At 40.9% G+C, this 23335-nt stretch overlaps 1 protein-coding gene across 2 annotated transcripts in view; it reads right to left on the minus strand.

Moving 5' to 3' along the window:
- Window positions 1–23335, minus strand: part of LOC117591287 (thrombospondin type-1 domain-containing protein 7A) — a 178337-nt gene that overhangs the window by 17692 nt on the left and 137310 nt on the right. For both annotated transcript variants that reach the window (XM_034284487.1, XM_034284486.1), the window contains one exon: window positions 11597–11791. In XM_034284487.1, coding sequence (XP_034140378.1) covers window positions 11597–11791 — 195 coding nt within the window. The remainder of the gene's footprint in view (window positions 1–11596; window positions 11792–23335) is intronic.

Consider the following 23335-nt stretch of genomic DNA (forward strand, 5'->3'; position numbering starts at 1 on the left):
CCAAGGGAAATCATTTTGCTTGCAGCCATATAAATGTAGTTCCCCGACCCACACGGAGTATGCCCACACTCGTACTCAAAGATTTAAACACAGCTAAACGAATGTATATACAACGAAAAGCGACGTGTGAGACGCTTCCTACGAGTCACAACTTTTATAACCGGTACTCAGTCAGTATATCTGTACCTTATTGTTATACCCGGTACTCGGAGAGTAAATAGGGTATATTGTATTTGTGGGGAATAACGGTTGAATGTAACGCACAGATGGAAACGTTTCCGACCCCATAGAGTATATATATTTTTAATCAACATCAATAGCCGAGCCAATTGAGCCATGTCTGTCCTTCTGTCCGTCTGTCCGTCCTTATGAACGCATGGATATCAGAGAATATAAAAGCTGGAGCCACCAAATTTACCATCCAGACTTCTGTATGCTCACACTGTTACAAGTGCATTTCAAAAATTACCCCTGCCCCCTTCCGCCACCTCAAAAGGGCGAAAACCTCCCAAACCAAACAATTTTGAAGATAAAAGAAAACTAAAAACGCCATTCCGTAGGGAATGACCATATCTATCAGATCACCAATTGGGATCCGAAGGGACCATTATTATAGCCAGAATGAAGAAATTTGCAATGGCTAAACCCACTCCGTCCCGCAGCTGAGAGAATGTTCGAAAAGTAATCCAAGCTGCTTGATGGGGTGCGGGTAGCCAGTGCACTATGGTCCCAATGACCTCTTTTCTTGGCCAAAAGGTAATTTTTAAAAGTTAAAACCAAGACGTGGTATTTGGCGCTCTGTATTAGAAAAAATAGTGACCATAAGGGTAGGGGACCAGTAGTGTTTTTACTACGTGTTTGGTAATGTAGACGGTATCTAGTAGTGGGCGATGTCTTCGTAATTGTATGTTAAAGTGAGGCCTTCAATGTGTATCAGTTCGTAGTAAAAACTAATTTTGGAAAAAGGTTTTTTTAATAAAGTGCCACCTAGTCCCACCTTGAAACCTATTTTGTGTCGTAGAGCAATAAATGATTTTGAAAATGTACATAGTCAGAAATGCCACATTTGACCACAACTCTTACAATTTGCATTTATAGATCGTAAACTCAAATGAGAAATTGCAATGTTTTTTCGCCGTTTGGAACACAGTGAAGAAGAAAATTGTGAAGTAGGGTGCCATCTTGCATTGCATTTAAGCCACAGTATTAGTCACTAGCTAGTTTGAGGGCTAGAGTTTGATATCCAGTGTAATGTTGTTTTATAATGAAAACTCCTATGGAGAATGTCTGGTGGGACAAACAATTCGATTATCTTGGATTTTTAAGCTGTTTTGTATGATGCTACGATTTTTTTTTATAGAATCTTGCACTGCTTAACATATTCCCATCCTTATTTTGCTTCTAACATTATTCTGCTTCCTTTAAAAAAAGGCGGTGGCACGCCCATTTTCTCAAAAAAACATGCCCTAACTTAACTAATAGCAGAAAACTAAATCAAAATATCTTATTTTGTTCGCGAGTTATTAATTGAGGACAACATTCTTCATTCTGGCTATAATACTGATCCAATATTATGCCAATTCGGCGATCTAATAGATACGGGTATTCCCTGCGGAATTACTTTTTCTTCTTTTCTCCTATCTTTAAAATTGTGGATATAGAAGATTTTCTGCCGCTTATACGCTTTTAACAGTGTGAGCAAACAGAAGACTGAGTGCAAAAATTTGTTATGAAATCTCTTATGGTCTCTGAGTACTAGTGTAATGAGAGCGTCTTTGCATCCGTTCTTTCTCTTGAATGAATCTTTATTATCTAATTGAAGTTAGACTTATACCAAAATAAAGAGGGCGAGTTGCCCATGCAGATGTCATATTAGCGTGGGCATTTAGCACTGCGAATAATACATCGCATGGTCTTTATAATTCGGACGGCGGCAGTCGTTCCCAATGCCAGATGGATCACCTTTCGCGGCAGCGATAGCAACCGCGACTGCATTTCTTTATACAGCAATTTGCAGGTGTCATCTTGGCGTGTGAATTTAATATATGTTTATGTAGCATTATTACAAGTTGCCGATAGAGTGGTCCTAAATTCGATGAAGCTAAACACTCTGCATGAGTACACTACACTAGGCGATCATAAAGACGGACAGACAAACGTGTCTTTATCGACTCGGCTATTGATGCTAATCAAGAATATGTACAATGTACATAATATACTACTATACATATACTTTATGGGGTCGGAAACGCTTCCTTCTGTGTGTTACATTTGTTCCCCACATATACAATATTTACTCCGTGTATATGCTGTATAATTTTGGGTGCCCGCAACACTCGCAACTTATGAAAATCTAACGAACCAAGTGCTCGGCGAGGACGGAGCTTGAGTCACTCGCCCACACACACCCATTTGTATAATCAAATGCAAGGCTGTCTCACTCCAACGCCGTTTGCCCCAACGACATCCAAGGTCTCACCTCGCCCGCGTAAACTCTATCCTGGCATATTTATTCACTTGACAATCTCAAGTCGAATAGAGGATGTATGGTCACTGAGCGCCAGGAGCAAAATCGAATTAGAAGCACTTAGTGGCTGCTTCCAAAACTGACTCGAATTACACTACCCGACACGATTTTTCCGCAAGAAAAGAAACCAAATTTTTATGAAAGATATGGGGCTTAAAAATAGTCCAATGACAGTTTTTTTTTATGGCAGAAATTTTTTTTTAATAATTTGTAAAATTTGTATGTTTTTAAGCTTTTTTTCACAGACAGCGGTTTGTTTTATCACATAACCTAGGTATCTTAGATCTGGTTGTAAAGAACTTTGATTATCTACAAAGCTGATTGATGCAGTTAAATAGTGGAATAAGAAGCTGTAAAATGCAAAAATGTTGATTTTTGTGATGTATTTTTTACCAAATTTTGACTTAAAAAACTCGGGAAAAGTCGAAAAAAAATTATATATTGTGTTATTTTTATTAACAGGTGCATTATTTGGGCATTGGTGCATTATCAATCCAAAAACCTAAAAACAATATTTTAGGAATTTTTTAATTTCAGTATTTTATTTCAGTTGTTTCCGAGTACTACAGCTAAAAATATTCTGTCAGTTGGGCGCGCAACCCTCCAAGTCGTACTATTTTTGCATTTTTCATTTTTTTTTAAAGGTGGTTAACCAATTTTAGCTTAGGCGTCTCCCCATAGATTTGAATGAGCATTACCTTCAACGACTCCCAAACGACGAACGTGGCTCGGATATCCAAGCACGGGAATTCGGGAGAGACCCTCAGACTCTGAGTCTCAGAGAGCGAGGAGCCCAAAATGGCGGTTACTATGCCGATTCGAGAACAGTTTCTTGACTTAAAATCTACGACGTATTCAGTATGTACAATATGTAAACTATTAAGTTTCTCTAAGGTTTTAATGTTCGATTTTAATGTTCAGATATTTTATTACCGGCACTACAGGCTCGGTTGAATATGAGTGTAAAAGTAAAATACAAAAGTATGAATTATAAATTGGTACCAGCCAGCATTCCCCGATTCCGCCGCGTCAGGTCCAAGTGCAGATGTTCTCGGTGGATGTTTATGCAACAGTCGAAATATGATGCCAGTTCAACTCTGTGCCCGTCCACTCCAGCGCTGTATCAGCATTCTTACAAAGTAAGAACATTGCCGATACCCTGCCGTTAGTGGGAAGTGCTAACTTGTACTTAAACAGTGGGGAGCACTGGTAAGTACACTGTCACAATAACTGATTTTCGTCGCACATTACTTATAAACGCATTATGAAAAAAAAATTTTTTCTTCATCTGTCATTTACATCTACAACACTTCTCTGCAACAGTCGAAATATGATGACAGTTCAACTCTATGCCCATCCACTCCAGCGCTGTATCAGCATTCTTACAAAGTAAGAACATTGCCGATACCCTGCCGTTAGTGGGGAGTGCTAACTTGTACTTAAACAGTGGGGAGCACTGGTAAGTACACTGTCACAATAACTGACTTCTCACTTCTCACACCAACACGATCCTTTAGCTCGCCGCCTTTCCCTAGACCCACACACTGCAGACTCTCGGCAGAGGCAGCGCCCGCACACAAAAAAAAAAAACAAATATAAGCTGCGGGACGGGGTGGGTTAAAAGTCGGCAGAGGCAGAGGCCGAGTGAAACAGAAACAGAGTGTGAATGAGAAAATGTGAAAAAAATAACAAAAGCTGAGGGACAGGATGGGTTTAGCCACAGCAAATTAATTTCTTCATTCTAATAGTCATCCAATCGGATCCCAATTTGGTGATCTGACAGATATGGCCATTGTAGATTTGGGAAGTTTTCGCCCTTTTGCGGAGTCGGGGCTAAATTTTTAAATACACTTGTAACAGTGTGAGCATACAGAAGTCTGGACCCAAAATTTGGTGGCTGTAGCTTTTATGGTATCTGAGATCCAAGCGTTCAACAAGACGGACGGACAGACGGACATACGGACGGACAGACAGACATGGCTCAATCGACTCGAATATTGATGCTGATCAAGAATATATATACTTTATGGGGTCGGAAACGTTTTCTTCTGTGTGTTACATACATTCACTTTGTGCGCAAATACAATATACCCTATTTACTCTTCGATTACCGGGTATTAAAAACAAAAAACCCTTTAAACCAACTCTTTAAAAATGGTGAAGCAAACATTAAACTTTCAAATTAGCACAACAATTTTACCACTTATGATTTTACACGTTTTATTAGGTCTGATGAGTCCAAATGTAATCATAATTAATTATAACGGTGGCAGTATTGTTAGCGTGTGACCAAAAAAAAGGCTTCAAGGACATCTTATCAAGCAGACCCTGAAACATGGTGTTACAATGGCCGTCTACAACAATACTGCTAGTGATAGTGATAATAGTGATAGTATAATGCGAAAACAGCGTATTTGGGTCTTATAAAGTTATTGATCCTCACTTGCGAGTACCGGGTTTAAAAATTGTATGTTCGTTTGGAAGTCATTAATTTTGGCCACAAAAACTGGTCAAATTTTATGTAAAGTGTGAATTATGCATGTTAACAAGTTCCTGACTTATTGCGCAGAAACACAATGACTGACCTTTGCCAACAAAGGCCAATAGTAAAATCCTTAAAATTCGTCCTTGAAGGACATGCTATGTATCACATAAAAGGTATTCTCTCAAGGATCAGGAATATGTATACATTCATGTACATCACCTCAGTTCAACGATAATCAATTTAACTTTTATTTTTAACTTTTAAAATAATAGTTACTATATAATAATTATATATAATAGTTAAAATCAAATATAACTCTTATTTCGATTGTAACATATTTAGTCTTCATAACTGTTATTTGCGGTCCCTGGTATCGAGACAACATTTCTCATCTTTTCCAATCTGATCAACACCGATTGGCTAATGCCAAGTTTTTCAGCAGTATTATATGTCGTATAGACATTTTCAGTTTGCTACACAATAATCTTTAAAGTTTCTAAATATTGTTTTTCCGTTATGGTACACCATACATACATATGTATGTACATGTATAGTACAACAGGTGCACTGTTTAATAAATTCATGAAATCTGCTTCGATTATTATGAGAAATGTCTGAATTTGATTACTGGACTGGAATAGAAAAAAAAAGATATTTAATATAAAATCTGTAAGCAAATTGTTGAATAGAAAATTTAGAAATATAAAATAAGTACAAATAACGAACAGGTAAAATTTGATATTTAAAGGCTTCACATTTGTATTTTCTGGTATTGTCTATTTGTTAAGGATAAACTGATTAATATCTACAAGAAAATTGGTTAAGTTTTTATTATGCGTTTTAAAGTCATGTGCGATGAAGGTCAGTTATTGTGAAAATGTACTCACCAGTACTCCACACTGTACATATGTACATACATATGTATGTACATACATGTGAATAAGGATATTTGTTTGCATCTGGTGGCGAAACTGACAGGAGGAGCTCAGGCAGTTCATCTTGGACAATTAGCAACTTTTCCAAGCAGGCGAGATGTCATTTAAACGTTGCACTATGGGTAACTGGCACTATTCTTTGGCATTAATCAAAAATATTAAGACCTTGAACTCTAGAAATTGGCACTAATGTTCGTTATACCAAAGAAGAATTTCGGAAAAAAATTAAACAAAAAAAAATTGAGCAAATATTAAAGCTGCAAGTTGTTCAAAGTTCTAAGCACTTTTTCACAAGTCAAAGACCCTCTGAATCAGCTGACTTCGAAAGCTCTCAAAAACATTATGGTTCTCCGTAAAAATCTTCTAAAGCAAGTTTTATTCTATCTAGGAATCAGAAAATTTAAGTCGGATTAAATTATTTTTACCCTAAAAATATTACATTAATGCCAAAAATACGCGCTTTTTACCCATGGTGCACTGGCACACATGCATATGTACATATATATGTACGTACATGCACGTTAATTATAATTTAGCACATGGAAGCCCCATGTGTGTGTTGGTGCGGGGGTCCGCGGAAAGCAATTATTTTTTTTAACGTTAATGAGCACAAGGCATTATTGCGGCTGAGGCAGTCACGGAAAGAAGAGTCGGTGCCAGATGTGTGCGCACGAAATCTGAATATCTGAAATATTTAGATGGAAATTATCGAGCAGTCAATGGGGCCCGCCGGTAATAAAAAATGAATGGGTTTCTCCAGCCATACTTGCTCTTAAACCTTTGTTTTTGTCTCGGAGACACCGCGTTTTCTTCGCTGCCTCCTTCGCTGACAGTCCACGGCTTGGGCTTATCTTAATTATTATACCCGGTACTCAAGGAGTAAATAGGGTATATTGTATTTGTGGGTAATAACGGTTGTATTTAACGCACAGAAGGAAGCGTTTCCTACCCCATAAAGTATAAATATTCTTGATCAGCATCAATAGCCGAGTCGATAGAGCCATGTCTGTCTGTCCGTCTGTACGTCTGTCCTCCTGGATCTCAGAGACTATAAGAGCTAGAGACACAAAATTTTGCTTCCAGACTTCTGTATGCTCACACTGAAACCAGTGTATTTCAAAAATGAGCCACGCCCACTTCCGCCCCCGCAAAAGGGCGAAAACCTCCCAAATCTACAGTTTTGAAGATAAAAGAAAACTAAAAACGCCATTCCGTAGGAAATGGTCATATCTATAAGATCACCAAATTGGGATCCGATCGGATCATTATTATAGCCACAATGGATAAATTAATTTCCAGTGGCTAAACCCACCCTGTCCTGCAGCTTTTGTTGCTCTTTTTACATTCTCTCATTCACACTCTGCTTCTGCTTCACTCGGCCCCTGCCTCTGCCCTCCCCCTGCCGATTCCTCTTACGACTTTTAACCCACCCCGTCCAGCAGCTTATATTTGTTTTTTTTTTGTGTGCGATCGCTGCCTCTGCCGCGAGTCTGCAGTATGTGGGTCTATGGAAGAAAGATGTAGATGACAGATGAAGAAAAAATTTAAAATTTGACAAAACACCGCTGAGGTGCAGATGCACTATTGTCACAATGACCAGTTTTGGTGGCTGTTTACGCCAAATTAGCGCAAAGGGATTAGGGCCGGGAGCAATTAGTATTTTGTATAAGTAAAATGAATTTGTAGCATTAAGATATTGAATTGTGGCATTTACGACATACTCACAGAAGTTTGTTGCTATAGAACATACATGTAATATGTGAATACGATAGAGAAAGAGGAAGAACATGCATTTAATAGGTGAATATCGAAATTGAAAAGAAGAAGAGATTAAATTGATTGGAATTCCGACTCGGTCGAACCAGCAGCACTTGGCTTTTTATTTCGAGATTTTGATTCCGCAATGGGTGCGAGGAGTTGCGCAAACAGTGGCCAAAAGCTAATTTTTAAAAGATAAAACCAAGACTCGGTTTTTAACGCTCTGTATTAGAAAAAGAGTGACCATCAAAGTTGCGCACCAGAAAATTTCATAGATGGCGCCACTTTCGAAAAATCTGCTGTGAAACCTAGCGGTCATTATTGCACAGAATGTGCAGGGAAAAAGTACCAATTTTATTGCTGTTTTAAATATCTCATAAATTGGAAAATACGATTAACTGATCCACATTTTTTGATGCATTTTATTTAGTAAGCTTTTTACTACGTGGTCTGTAATGTGAACGATATCTAGTGGTTGGCGATGTCTTCTACATCTAGATGTATTCCTGAGTGCCGGGTATAAAAGAAGAAGCGTAAGAAGCGTCTCACACGTCCCTTCTCGTTTTTCGTGTAATTATGACGACACTATGTACTTTTTTTTATATCAGCTGAGATTTTCAAGAAATGGATTTTAAATTATACCTACAGCCATTGAAGTATTAGGGCAGGTGGTACTAGGACTCTTGGCTGAATCTTGGCTGATTTGCTTAGACCCTACTGATGAGGAGGAGAATTTTAAAGGAGGAGATTTTACGTTTTATAACACTGAAGCACTAGGCAGGTGCTTTAAGATAAGAGCAAAAACAGACGGAAGACAAGGATTGAATTGAGAGGGGCCACTGCTGGTGCTGGAAAAGAAACTCCCAAAAGCCCGTGAGAAGAGGCAGTTGACGCACGACCATGTCTATGGAAAATCACGGAAAGAAAACATTTCGACAATGTTTCCGTGACGAGTGCATGGGAGTGTTACTGCAGAAATAAAAAAAGAAGGTAAGATATGTACATACATGTTAGTGTGTTTACCTTTTATTGTAGTACCAAAAAAAGCGCCTTTACATTTTAGCCATGTCTGTCCGTCCGTCTTGTTGAGCGCCTGGTTCTCAGAGACTTTAAAAACTAGAGCCACCAAATGTTGCATCCAGATGGCTGTCTGCTCTCACTGCTACAAGTATATTTCAAAATTTCGCCCCGCCCTCTTCCGCCCCCCTCAAATCACGAAAATCTTCGGTATCCACAGTTTTGAAGACTAAATAAATCTTAAACTCCGTAGGGAATGACCATATCTATCAGATCACCGTATTGGGAACCGATTGGATCATTATTATAGCCAGAATGAAGAAATTAATTTTCAGTGGCTGCGCCCACCCCGTTCAGCAGCTCGTTTTGTTTTTTGCACATTCTCTCATTCACACTCTGCTTCTGCAGTGTGCGTCCTCTGCCTCTGCTGAGCCTCTGCCTCTGGCGTGGATCAGTAGTGTGCGGCTCTAGGGGAGGGGGAAGAGCGAAAATGGCGTGCTGGCGTGAGAAGATATGTAGATGTAGATGTATAATACAGGTTTAGCAAAAATGTAACATGTCAAATGTAAAAAAAAACAAAATGGTACAGGTACACTGACTGAGGACCAGGTATAAAAGTTGTGAAGCGTAAGATGCGTCTCACACTACCCTTCTCGTTTTTATCTAATTTAATAAACGCAATGAGTTTGAAAATGAATATTTTTGTATACATATATATGTCTGTTCTTTTTGCGTTCTTTGAGATTCTTCGTTCTCTTTTATGCATTCCAAGGATGTGCTATGGAATGAATCGTTTGAACAGTTCCGGAACGGTTCTTAATAGGTTCCTATGGCACGATATTATATGCATACTCCATTCATTCCCATGGAACGCATATAGATGCATGCCAAATATGTGTTCTGTAATGCCTCTTTCGGAAACTTGTATGGTAGTCTTTTCGAAGGCTGAGGTAACTCAGCCTCTCCAGGGCCACCTTACAATGAAAAATGTGTAAAGTGCCGGGACCCGAGATTGCGGAAATGGAGACGCTGTGTGGGAAAGGTGGGCATATGAGGCGGAAAGGGAACCTGATCGACAACGGTCATCCGGTGGTTAGCGGAGGCGCCTTCTGGAAGTGTAGCCGCCCTGTCTGATCCTACTCGAGTGCCCCTGGTAGTACCTAGGAAGCACCCGTTCCGGAGACAGACACACCCCGTTTGAGAGCCCGCAGTCTGGCGCGGTAATGACCTGCGACCAGCCCAGTGGACCCTCCAACGGTGGGCGACCACACTTACCTTCATGAACTTTGGGAAGGGGAAAGGGTTAGATGCACACTGTTTTAAAATTCCACGAGCACATTCTTTAGGTTTCTTTTATTTCTCGTGTTTACTTCATATTTCTTGTCTTCTTTTCTTCCTGTCTTATCGCCTATGTCCCTACCTTATTCGCACCAAACTAAGTCGTACCAAAAGGGATGAAGCCCACAGCCTGGCCTACCCGATCCTCTCGAGCCTATGGGTCTTGGTTTGTCCTCACCCGGCGCCTGTTCCTTGAGCCCCTTCTGGGCAAAGTGGTCTTGGGCCTCTCGTGGGCACGTGGTGGGTATGTGTCGGTCACGGCGCACTTTTCACTTGTTCCACTGTTGTCGCCGCAGCGATATCGACTTGTTCTCCCGGTGTCCGAAACCTTTCTCCCCGTGGCGAGCTCTGCGTGGCGATCGCGAGCCCTTAGCTGCGGACCCGTCCATGAAGAAACTATAAGGAGGCCTCGTCGGCAACAGTGAAAAGTACGAGTGAGAGGGCTCTCGCTGCAAGTGAGGGCAACGACAATGGAGTGTGCTGATCATGAAGAAAACATTCGTCCGCAACCAACCTTCCGCGTCGACAAGCAAACGAGCACTGAACCTAGGCAGATCCAGCGAGTAACTCTGCCACAGACAAGGCCTCCTTATAGTTTCTTCATGCCCGTGTCCAGGCTGCGCTGCCGCTGCTGCAGCGACTGCCAACGCCCGTGGCCTTTTCTGCTGTTGGCCGCTCTCGGGCTGCTGCCAGCGTCCATGAAGAAACTATAAGCATAAAGCAACTACATAAGGAGGCCTCTCGGTGGCAGAGTTTCGCGCTGCTTTTCACAATTCTCAGTGTACGTTTGCTTGTCGACGCGGAAGGTTGGTTGCGGACAAAATTTTTTTTTTCAAATTTGTTCAAAATGTTTATTTTTTCAGAACACAGACTACTATTATGTAGCAAACTATTAAAAATTAAATTATGAAACAATTATTATGTTTTTTCACATTGCCTTCATATGATTAATCAGCACACTCCATTGTCGTTGCCGTCACACTTACAGCGAGAGCCCTTTCACTCGCACTTTTCACTCGCACGTTTCCATAATTTTTTCCGACGAGACCTCCTTATATAGTTTCTGTATGCTCGTGCCGTAGGTCTCTCTCATGAAGAATCTATAGTTTCTTCATGGTCTCTCTCTGCTCCGTTCTTCGATCGGCTCGTGCCGTTGGTCTCTCTCTGCTCCGTTCTCCGACCACCTTGGGCTTGAACTTAAGTTATTCCTTCAGAATTTGTCTTTGCAGTATAATAATGAAAATTATAAACTTACAACCAAAACTTCATAATTAGCTCTCATAAATGCTTAATAAAATATATAAAACAGCTTAATTCCTAGTGAAAACTTAATCAAAGATAACAAATAACTTCATGATACATCCTACTAGTGTCCCTGCTAAATACGTAAACCTACCAATTATAACTACTACTTATATCCTACTAAAATTGTGCGTCGTCACAAACTACACTGGAAGGGAAACCTGAGCGATTCACGAAGTTGAAATTACAACAGCCCGTGTATTGACATGGAGTGGGAATATAAAAGAAACTCACCACGTAGTATCTTCTTCTCGTGGTGTCCGTGACAGCAGAAGCCCTGGCATGAGCGCGTCTGGAAAAGCGTTGGGCAGTGCTTTCCCCCGTTTTGGGCCACTTGCAGAACCTGGCGGCTGCGGGTCATCAGTCCGCTGCCGCAGCTCTTGTTGCACTCGCTCCAGGCGCTCCAATCACTGGCTTGGCAGTCCAAAACTTTAATATACATAGAATAGGATACATAGGATGTATTAAATGGAATGAAATTTCCACAGCAGTCAAAGTATAGTCCCAGATCAACGTGGCTTAAGTCTAACCAAAAAGTGGGGCTCCACCTCTACCACCACCGCCACCCATGGTAGATGCACCAAGTGCATCTAAACGCTGCTCTAAATGGGTGAGATGGCCATAATGGCTCAAGTTTTTATACCCGGTACTATTGTATTTGTGTGAATAACGGTAGTATGTAACGCGCAGAAGGAAGCGATTCCGATCCCATAAGGTATATATATTCTTGATCAGCATCAATAGCCGAGTCGATAGAGCCATGTCTGTCTGTCCGTCTGTCCGTCTTGTTTGTCGGCTAGTTCTAAGAGACTATAAGAACTAGAGCCACCAAATTTTGGCTCCGGACTGCTGTATGCTCACACTGAAACCAGTGTATTTCAAAAATGAGCCACGCCCCCTTCCGCCCCCGCAAAAAGGCGAAAACCTCCCAAATGTACAATTTTGAAGTTAAAATAAAACTAAAAACGCCATTCCGTAGGAAATGGCCATATCTATCAGATCACTAAATTGGGATCAGATTTCATCATTAATATAGCCACAATGGAGAAATTAATTTCCAGTAGCTAAACCCACCCTGTCCCGCAGCATTTGTTGCTCTTATTACATTCTCTCATTCACACTCTGCTTCTCCTTCACTCGGCCTCTGCCTCTGCCCTCTCCCTGCCGATGACTCTTCCGACTTTTAACCCACCACGTCCCGCAGCTTATATTTGTTTTTTTATTTTGGTGTGCGATCGCTGCCTCTGCCTCTGCCCCGAGTCTGCAGTATGTGGGTCTAGGGAAAGGCGGCGAGCGTGTTGGTGTGAGAAGTGTTGTAGATGTAGATGACAGATGAAGAAAAAATTTAAAATTTGACAAATAAACGCTAAGGTGCAGATGTTGTACTGAGTGCCGGGTATAAAAGTTGTGACGCGTAAGAAGTGTCTCACACGTCCCTTTTCGTTTTTTTTTTTTTTATATTTTCCTTGCAGAAGTTTCCATCCAAAAGTCATTAATTTCCTTGCAACCTTCCCTCCTCCAGTTAGACCCAGAATAGCCAGCGAGCCATCGTGCAAACTGGCCCAATCAATCCTTGTTCAAAGATACAGCGAATTCGCATTCATGGCGCGCCGCCAGCATTCTTCGTTTATGGTTTGATTTATTAGAGTTCGCCGTTAGCTTTCGTCACTTCGTCTATCCAGTAAATATGTACATACATATGTACATACTCACTGCTGATCATCGTGCTCCTGCTGCTGCTGCCTGGTCTCTCATCTATGTAACTTGTGCTCTCAGTGCGTATTTTCTCTGACTCTGCACCGTGACCCAACAGCTGTTGAAAATGGCTATTATCTGCAGTGCAAAGAAATGCGAATTTGGTGGCACCATTAACGGTGATTCCTACCTAAGCTGCTGGCTTTCTGATAATTACGCTCATATCAAATTAGCTGGAGGTGGTCAGTTTGGACGTCTTAATGACTCAATATTAAAACGCATGGGTCTTTCTTGGTATTGTTTGGCCTGCCGGGATATTGAGGCGGAAATGCGCACCTTTATGAGGCAAACGAGATGTTCGGAAGCGATTCAATGCTCTCAACGAGAAGGTTCTTACTTTGGAATCGCAATACTGCTGGTCTTACCTAGTGGGACTTCTGCCTCTCACCTACAACCGATGGACTCATTTTCTACTCCTAGTGGCCAACCTTCACCTATGGATCCAACCTTTCTCACGGCTAACAACATAGTAGTTGCCTTAAAAATCCATACCCCTGTCAATTTAACTTCGGACTTTTCTGAAGTTCCACTCAGGGCGGTGGTCCCCCGCAAAGCAATCTTTGTCTCTCGTCTTACATATTTATATCAGAAGCCACATGATGTCAAACTACATCTAAGCTCTTACCTTTAATCGCCGCCTGATAAATTTAATATAACTTAATTTAAATTTACTCATAAGCGTAATATCTCATCTTTCAAAATCCTTCTTCCCGATTCTCTTGTATCCAAAACTTTGGAACCGTCTGCATGGCCTTAGCACACTATTATGCATGAAAATCTTCCTAGAGATTCTACCCAGAATACTTGAGTTACACTCCCTAAGATTTCAAGAATCTAAGGAACCATTTGTCCATGTAATATCAGAAGGTTTTCAGTGGTTAGGTAAATTGTCTAAAATACGTACGGACAATGCCTCTTTTGAATTCGACGCTATCGATATAACTGAAACCTGGCTTAACTCCTTAGTCTCCTATCATGAAATTTCCGTCCACAAGTTCACTACCCATAGAATGGATCGTCTATAATTTGCTGGTGGGGTTCTTATTGCAATGAAAACAACATTTGCGTCCTAGCTGTTTCCATTTGAAAACATCCATGGTATTGAATTCGTTGCAGTCAAAATCCGTATTGGAACGGCGTTTATCTTTTTGACCTGTTCTTATATTCTTCCAGATCTGATCCTGTTGTCTATTTGAACCACCGTTCTCAAATTCATTCTGTAGTTTCTGCTTTAGGCTGTGTTGAAAGTAGCATCAGCGAGTTAGCAGCGGACTGTTGTTAACAGCCGGAGCTCGCTCGCGCTCTCACTCCCTACGCTCTCGCGCTCTTCCTCTTTCCTGGCGCTCGCGAGCTGGCGGGCAGCTAGCCGCTAAGCTAAGCTCAGTTTCCATAATCACCACCGTACATTCCGGTACAAGCGAGTCGACATACGAAGTTATACTCTACATACACACTTCCGATTTCATACCAAAAATTTTACACCCGCGCCGTTCGAGTGCTTAATAAACCGCCTGTACATACATAATATCGAATATACTGTGGCTCTTCATTTCGGGACGCTTGGACTTTCCGAGGAGTTTATCTGCAGCGACAGGAAGCCTCCCTCCTACAAACAGGCTGTGATGATCAGATATTAGTTATGGGTGACTTCAACATGCCATCTTTTTCTTGCCAACAACTGGAAGTCAAGATGATTTCGTCGAGGGGGTAACTGACGTCTCTCTTGCCCAAATTAACTCTGTCAGAAATAATATGCAACGGTTGTAAGAGGCAATCCGATATCTTTTCCTGAAGATCCGCATCATCCTCTTTTATCTATAGGAATCGAGTTTTCAAGCATTTACACCATTTTACCTTCAAAAGGTCATATAAAGTGTTTTCGCAAAACTAATTTGATCGATCTCGTCTACATCTCTCGCAAGTTGATTGGTCGTTTCTTCAGTCCTCATCAAATAAAGAGCCTACTGTCAATTTGTTTTACGAAACATTATACTCTGCCCCTGAAGTCCCTGAAGTCACCGAATATGTTTCCTCTAAATCTCTCTGGCTTTCCAAGTATCTGTCTTACCTAAAAAATAAAAAATCCCGCCTCTACAAAAAGTACCAGATAACTGGTCCTTTGTTTGTCATTGCTCAATATTCTTCGTTTCGCTCTCAATTCAAGTCAGGATAAGACAGAAACTCCGCTCAGGGTATTGCAGATTTGGTTTCCACCTTCTTTCAACCGACTTTCTTACTCATCGGATACTTATGACTTCCCTTATCCATACTATCTACCTCATGCTAACAACATATTCCATTCCCTTCCTCGAAGAAAGTACAGTCATCAATTGACATAGGTTTCTCTGCGGGTCCAGATAAAGTTCCGATTTGGAAAACTATCTGTCATTCCAAAACTGCTCGAGCACCTTGTGACTCGTCAACTGCAACACGCATGCTCTAGTTTAATATCCCCGTCGCAACATGACTTTTTTATATATCGATCACTTGCATACTCGCCTACAACTTTGCTTTAAGCTTTTAGTTTTTGATGTTCGAATAAAGTAATTTTCTTGTAATATTCTAAGTGCAAGCTCCTACTCTCTTGGACACCATGTTTTGGTGTTCCAAATCAAATGACTTAGGAATCCCTTTTGACCACAAGCTATGTCTTAATAGCCATATTGCTTCAACGGTTAATAAAGTTAAGGGAGTCTTAGCGTTTATTAGGCGTTGGTCGAAAGAGTTTGATGATCCGTATATGTATAACCAAAATACTTAACGTCTCGTTGGTACGCCCGATATTGGTGTATTGTTCTTTTGGGTGGACTCCACAACACAAGGAGCCGTTTACCATTACCTTACCTTAGAAAATTTGTAAATTGTATCTTTCCTTCCTTTCTTGTACATATATTTACTTTATTTGTATTCCTTAATTTCCATAACTAGCAGATAATTGTTAATTTAAATAAACAAATAATTAAAAATTCGCTCTTCTGGGTACGGCGGATTTTTTGAACAGCGTCGCCGACCCCTTGGAGCTTCTTGTACACTTTCAGCTTTCTCAGAATTTCTGCGTAGCTGCTCGGGTTTTTTCCCGCGATGATGATGGCATCAGGGCGTGCCTTCTCCGTCAGCACCCGGTTAGGCTTAGTGTTGGGCTTTCTCGTTCTCGCTCTATTCTCCACTTGGTTCCATCCAGAGTTTTGGGGGATGAGGTTGGAGGCCCCGAATCGACTGATCCTTTGATTGGCTCTGCGTCTGTGCCGACCGAACTGGTTGTCTTCTGGCCGTCTATCCATTTGCTCCTTTTGTTGCTAGGCGTTTAAGAGTTCGCCTGCTTTCTCTTCGGCTCCACCGCTGTCCTTAACAAGGGAGATGTTTGGCAGGACTGGTGGGTGCGAGTCACCGCCTTCGCTATTTCGTCGTGGAGCTGGATGGCCACCAGCTCGTGGAGCGTGCGGATGCTCTCTATAGAGTTCCCCATCAGCTGGTGAATAGAGCGCGTCTTTCCGTCTTTAAGAATTTTCGAGGTCTCGGAGCGCCGTGCTCCTCTGGTCCTTTTTTAATCTCTCCTGGACTACTCTGTCCGATGCGACCGATGGTCACACCTCCACCGGTAATCTCGAAAGCCTTCCGCTCTTCACGAATGCATTTTCGCTTTCAGTTGTTGTGTTTGTGTCTGTAGTTAATTTGTCCATGCCCTTGCGTCCCAGCTCCCGGGCCGTTATTCCTTATGGCTTGTGCAGTCGCATTACTAATCCCATGGATATCTGTGCAAGCAGTGAGGCCATTCTATGGTTGACTCTTGCCTTCGGGGTCAAGAGTTCTGAGTTCGATCCGCGCTAGTCGGGAGCCATGCTCATCCAAGTCTGCATCACCATCTTAATGGCGGCAGGAGGAAGCCTCCGTCTACTGAGGTTCAAAACATAGAATGGGGTTCTGTTTCAGTTCCGATCCTAAGCATTTACTGGTCTCCGTGGGATACCGGATATGCAGGAGGTTACGAGCTGCTTTAGCGCTCTCGAGAGGAATCGACCGACCCATACCCAAATTAATTAATGATATTCAGAGTCTTATCGCCTAGTCCTAGCCCCCTTTCCTAGTGTAACTTCTTTGTGTCTTCTTAGCCGCCTCAAACGACAAGCTATGACATGCTGTGGTGGTATTCTATGGCCCACTCAAAAAAAAAAACAGAGAAGGGACGTGGGAGACGCTTCTTACGCGTCACAACTTTTATACCCGGCACACAGTACTACATCTGCACCTTAGCGGTGTTTTGTAAAATTTAACATTTTTTCTTCATCTGTCATCTACATCTACAACACTTCTCACACCAACACGCTCCTTTAGCTCGCTCCCCTTCCCTAGACCCACACACTGCAGACTGCGAAAATAGCTACGAGTATCATTATGTATATTAAAAGATGGTTGGTGCAGGCATACATGTCCCCAATAGTATCTATGTATTCACATATGTACATACATACATATGTTCATATTAGCTATTAAAACAAATATTTTCGCTCAGCAGCGACAAGAAAAAACGAGAAATGGTGGCCGTTATATACATATACATATATAAGTACATATGTATGTATGTGCGAGTGAAGTGGCTCGAAAGTATGCAAATGAATTTTTTCTGATATCCATCGTCCGGTTTATGCAGTAGCATACGCCGTTCTTGTATTCCCATTCCACCAGCCACTTCATATTTTCCATTCCCCGCAAGCATACAATTGTACCGCCTTGGTACGGTTACGGAAAATTGATTTTTATGGGCAATACATTACGCTTTTCCCAGCTAGCAAACACCATAGCACTATGGGGCATTTGACCACTTTTTGTGGCATTAATTAATAACTACCAAACGAAAAAATATTTTTTGATTTTGTTTTTTTTTATATGAGTCTATAATAGTGAAAGGAAGGTTTGTTGAAAAAATGGGCGTACCACCGCATTTTCTTCAGGGTAAAATACAATTTTTAATTTATTTTTAAATTGAATCAAAAAAAAAATGATGGGAATATGCAAAGCAATGCCATATTTTACTTAAAAAGTTGTGCCCGGATTTTTAAAAATGGTAAAGTAGAAGAGAATCGATTTTTTACATTGACTTCCTTGTATACTGCAAGCAGCTTATTATACCCGGTACTCCAAGAGTAAATAGGTATGTAACGCACAGAAGGAAGCGTTTCCGACCCCATACAGTAAATATATTCTTGATCAGCATCAATAGCCGAGTCGATAGAGCCATGTCTGTCTGTCCGTCTGTCCGTCTTGTTTGTCGGCTAGTTCTCAGAGACTATACGAGTTAGAGCACAAATACAATATACCCTCTATAAAAATCAGTAAGATACAGACACACTGCCTGAGTATCGGGTATAAATTTTGTAGCGCGTACGAAGCATTTTGCAAAACACTCCTACTCGTTTTCCTTTAAAGTCTTAACACTAACAAACTGACTACTCCGATACACTCCGATACTCATACATATGCACTGAAAAGCCCGTTGATCTAGAATTGTGTTGGCCATTGTGTTATGGCCATGAAGACACTCCCACGGAGATGGAAATGTGGCTTTTTGATTGAGCGTTTTCTTTTCGGCAGTTCCATTCACGGAATTCTTTGCTGTATGCATCCATCATTCAATGCTGATGTAATGTCGATGAGGCTATGATTCGCATTTTGGTTTACTCAAATATATCTTGTGCGATTGCCCTTCTTGACTATTTCCCCTAACAAGGATTTCCCAATCCTTGTCGGAAGTGTTTACTACATGCCCAGAACCATAATATAAAGTGCAGTTGACCGCACAAACGGCTCCTCGTAGTATTCGCCCGATCCAGTCCATCCCGGTCCGGTTCGTTTAGAGCGTCGGCGATGAGGCAGGTGTCGGCAGGGGCGGCAGGGGGCGCCACCTTGTTGATGGGCGTCGATGCATGCATAAATAGAAATGGGGCATGTTGGGCCAGAAATAGCTTGCCATTCTTCTAGACGCAGGTTTGAGCAGATACAGTGGTCCGCAAGAGCCCAGTGAGCGAAGGGGGAAAAAAGTCACGAGGAAGTGTGGAAATTCGAACGAATGCTAATAACCGGATCTCTGGAGAGGGTCATTCATGTTGGCTAATTGAATCATGATTTAATGACGCCAGATTGGCCCTTTTCCCCACTGTGCAGCGTCGGCATAAAATGAAAATGTTCCGCAAAGGATTAGCCAGGCCCGCAGGGAACTTATATATGGTTCAAGGGGAGAGCAGGGTTCGGGGTTTTGCCTGGGGGTAGCTGTAAGCCCAGTGAGCTATAAAAATCAATAAAATCAACTCTATCACACTTATCGCGCTTTTGGTCACCTCACTAAATCAACAATGGCCAGGTGCGTCTCACTGTCTCGTTATGCCCCTTTCAGATAAGAAAATTTAAATTGGACAAAAATTTCCAGCCAACAAGCTACAAATTTGATAACACTACTCGAGACGATTTTGCCGCTTCAATCCAGAACAACTTTTTATACCCGGTACTCGAAGAGTAAATGGGGTATAATGTACTTGTGCACAAAGTGAATGTATGTAACACACAGAAGAAAACGTTTCGGACCCCATAAGGTATAAATATTCTTGATCAGAATCAATAGCCGAGTCGATTGAGCTATGTCTGTCTGTCCGTCCGCCTGTCCGTCTGTCCGTCCGCCCGTCCGTCTTGTTGAGAGCCTAGATCTCAGAGACCATAAAAGCTAGAGCCACCAAATTTGCATCCAGACTTCTGTATGCTCACACTGTTACACATGTATTTAAAAAATTAGCCACGCCCCCTTTAGCCCCGCGAAAGGGCGAAAACCTCCCAAATCTACAATTTTGAAAATAAAAGAAAACTAAAAACGCCATTCCGTAGGGAAAGACCATATATATCAGATCACCACAATTGGGATCCGATTGGATCATTATTATAGCCACAATGAAGAAATTAATTTGCAGTGGCTAAACCCACCCCGTCCCGCAGCTTATATTTGATTTTTACACATTCTTTCATTCACACTCTGCTTCTCGGCGTGTGCCACCTCTGCATCTGCCTCTGCCGTGGATTTGCAGTGTGTGGCTCTAAGGAAAGGGGTCGAGCTAAAGTAGCTTGTTGGCGTGAGTAGTGTTTTTGATGTAGATGACAGATGAAGAAAAAAGTTTAAGCTTGACAAAACACCGCCACGGTGCAGATGTAGTACTGAGTGCCGGGTATAAAAGTTGTGACGCGTAAGAAGCGTCTCACACGTCCCTTCTCATTGTTTCTATGGCATAGCTTTTTTAAAGTATTTGTAGAATCTGTTCTTTTTCCACGGTTTATTTTTTTGAGGCAAGGCTTTTTTTCCACACCCTTCAAGTATCTATGTCCATCTATCTATTATTCCACTGGGTAAAAAGCCCGAATATTAGGTATTTATGTAATTTTTTTCGTTTAAAATATTTGAATGCAACTTAACTTTTATGATTCCTAAATATCCAGATAGAACAAAACAGGTTTTAGAAGATTTTTACCTAGTACCATATGTTTTTTGCGCGCTTTCAAAGTGGGCTGATTTTGAGATGCTTTGACTTGTGAAAAAGTCCCGGAAAAATTGAGCAACTTGCAGCTGTAATTGTAGCTCGATTACAAAGTTTTTATGCAAGTAAAAATAAGGAAAGAGGAGGTCGGGGCATTGAACTTAATTGTTATGTTAATACATGTTTTTGTATAGTTGTGTGTAGTTATTTAATTGTCCAATTTTTTGTTCGTGTGTCTTTTAAGCTTGGTACTAACAATTGTAAGTGTTTTCTGTGGAATATTACTTTTGCACAGCACACCACTGCACAGAAGTTCAAGTTACACGTTATTAACCAAATATTATAGAATCACGAGTTGTTAATGCTTTTGGCCCGTTCTTGCCCCTTTTCGGAAAATATTAAATTTTGCAGATGCTTATGAGTTCACTCATGCAGCGCTGCTGGAGGTCAGGACCAACAACAATCGTGAAGCAGTCGCAATAAAATGTTGTAATTTAAAGAGTATTAACAAAAACTGACTAACTAAAGATGAAACTATTACAATTTAAACAAAAATTATCCAATTTATTGCTTAGTCGTTAAGTACTAAGCCGAATTCAATTGGACGTTGGAGCGATTCCAATCAAAATACTTTTAGACAAACAATCATTCAATCAGTCAATCAAATATATTTTTTAAAGTTCTAAAATGTTTTAAAGGATGTTTTATCATAATTTATCTGTTGAATACCTTTCTTTGTAATAAATACGACGTAAGTGAGATACAGTTCGTATTTGGGAGGGTGGTAGGCGGGGTCCAAATGACTACATTTTTTCCCCGAAATTCTGCTTAAGTCTAACTAACTAACTATTTTTTGGATAAATACCTCTTGGGCTTTTTACCCAAAGTGCATTCTTTATAGCTAATGAAGGCATCTTTAAGTGTACTCAAACACTTTGTGGTTTTAGCTTAACGTTTTTAAACATTTTACGCTATAAAATACAAAGCATTTTTTTTACGGTTTTTAAAAAAATGGCGAATACTCGAAAAAAAATGTAAAGCCCTCATTCTATCAGAAAAAGTCGGTGTGGTTCGAAGCGAAAAAAAAAGTTCGATTTAGTCGAGTAGTGTAATCAAACCACCCTTGCAAACCGCTTTTATGGGTCATTATTAATAGGTAGCTCTTTGATGAAAAATACAAAAAAAAAATGTAAGTATTGAAAATATGTAGATACACACATATAAGTAGCACTCAAAATCAGTCAAATACTTCTTGGCACATTCATGTGTTTAATGATGTTAGTCGTCCTGTTTAGATGTTTTCGGAGGATTTGCATGAGTGCAGTCTATTGAATGGAGTAGGACTGCGGGTAAAGCCCTCGATCCTGGCTCCATTGAGAAAACCACTCTTTTTTTTTATTATTCTGCATTGCCCCTTCCAGTTCAAATAATAAATTCATAAGCGGCGTGTGGGAGAAAGGATTGCGTGAGGTAAGGGAAGTGGCATGAAGTTAGTGGGGATGTAGTGTGTGGTGGGGGTGTGTTGCGGTTTCAAATATTTTACTACATTTTTCTTGTACTACATTTTTGGCGATTACAATCGGAAATTATTTTATTTGCTGCTAATTGCCGTCCACTAATGGCAACAGGACAGCAGCCAGCTTACCAACGGAAGCGGCGGTCCAACGACAGCAGCAGGATGGGTTGAACAGCTGCTGTGGCTTTAATTGCAGCTCATAAAGCGATTGTTCCAAAAGCGAAGCCTCCTCACGAAGCAGAGGGACAGGACAGGCTGCAGCCAGAGTCACCAGCCAGATCGGAAATCCAACAGCCAAAAGCTGCGGAAATACATACAGGAACTAACCATCGAAACAAATGTTATTTGCGACATACACGTACATATGTATGTATAGTCGGGGTTATAGACTTTTAGTGGATTAGCGGCCATGTGCGACCAATCCCCTGCTCTCTGACGGATGTTCAGGAGTGCAGGGACCATCAGCCCTGGCCATGGAACCAAATCGAGAATAATGGAATGGAAACCAGTAAGCTGGACTTGTTCCAAATATGTCAACATATTTTGGCATGAGGTCTTGAGTTTCCCCTCAAAATCGTTAATTATATAATATAATTTATTTTTAAACATGATCCAGCTAAAATCGGCTGTTAATGAACTTGATATTTAAAAAATAAGTTAAACATTTAAGCGTATTCATATATACATACAATTGTATACAAATTTGCAGATGTTTTAATTTGAATGTTATTTTCATATGAATGAATATGTGCATACATCTGCATGTAAATACATATGTACGCATTTCTCGCTTTCAATGTGCATTATATTCATTAGCGCTGCCAGAGTGACCGTATTAAGGTTTCAATTCTAATTTCAAACTTTTAATGACTGAAATCACTTTCATTTCCATTTATGTTTTAATTGCTTTTGAAATTGAGTTTCGGCCAATTTTCGTATCGTTTTCCGAAATTTTACATTTTTTGAGGCTATTATTTTATTGGTTTTTACGGCGGTTTTGCGGGTTCATCATAGATACCCAATACTCGCGCTTAGGAATCGATATCTTTTGTATTGTGTAACATCCAGAATGAACCGTTTCCAAAACAGATAAGTGTCTATGTCATATAAGTTTCTGGCCTGACAACGAAGACGACCTGCGGTGCTCTGAAATAACACACTCCTCCTGCTTTCATACAAAATTTGAACTCC

This window comes from Drosophila guanche, unplaced genomic scaffold (genome assembly GCF_900245975.1).
Source record: "Drosophila guanche unplaced genomic scaffold, DGUA_6, whole genome shotgun sequence".
Lineage (NCBI taxonomy): Eukaryota > Metazoa > Arthropoda > Insecta > Diptera > Drosophilidae > Drosophila > Drosophila guanche.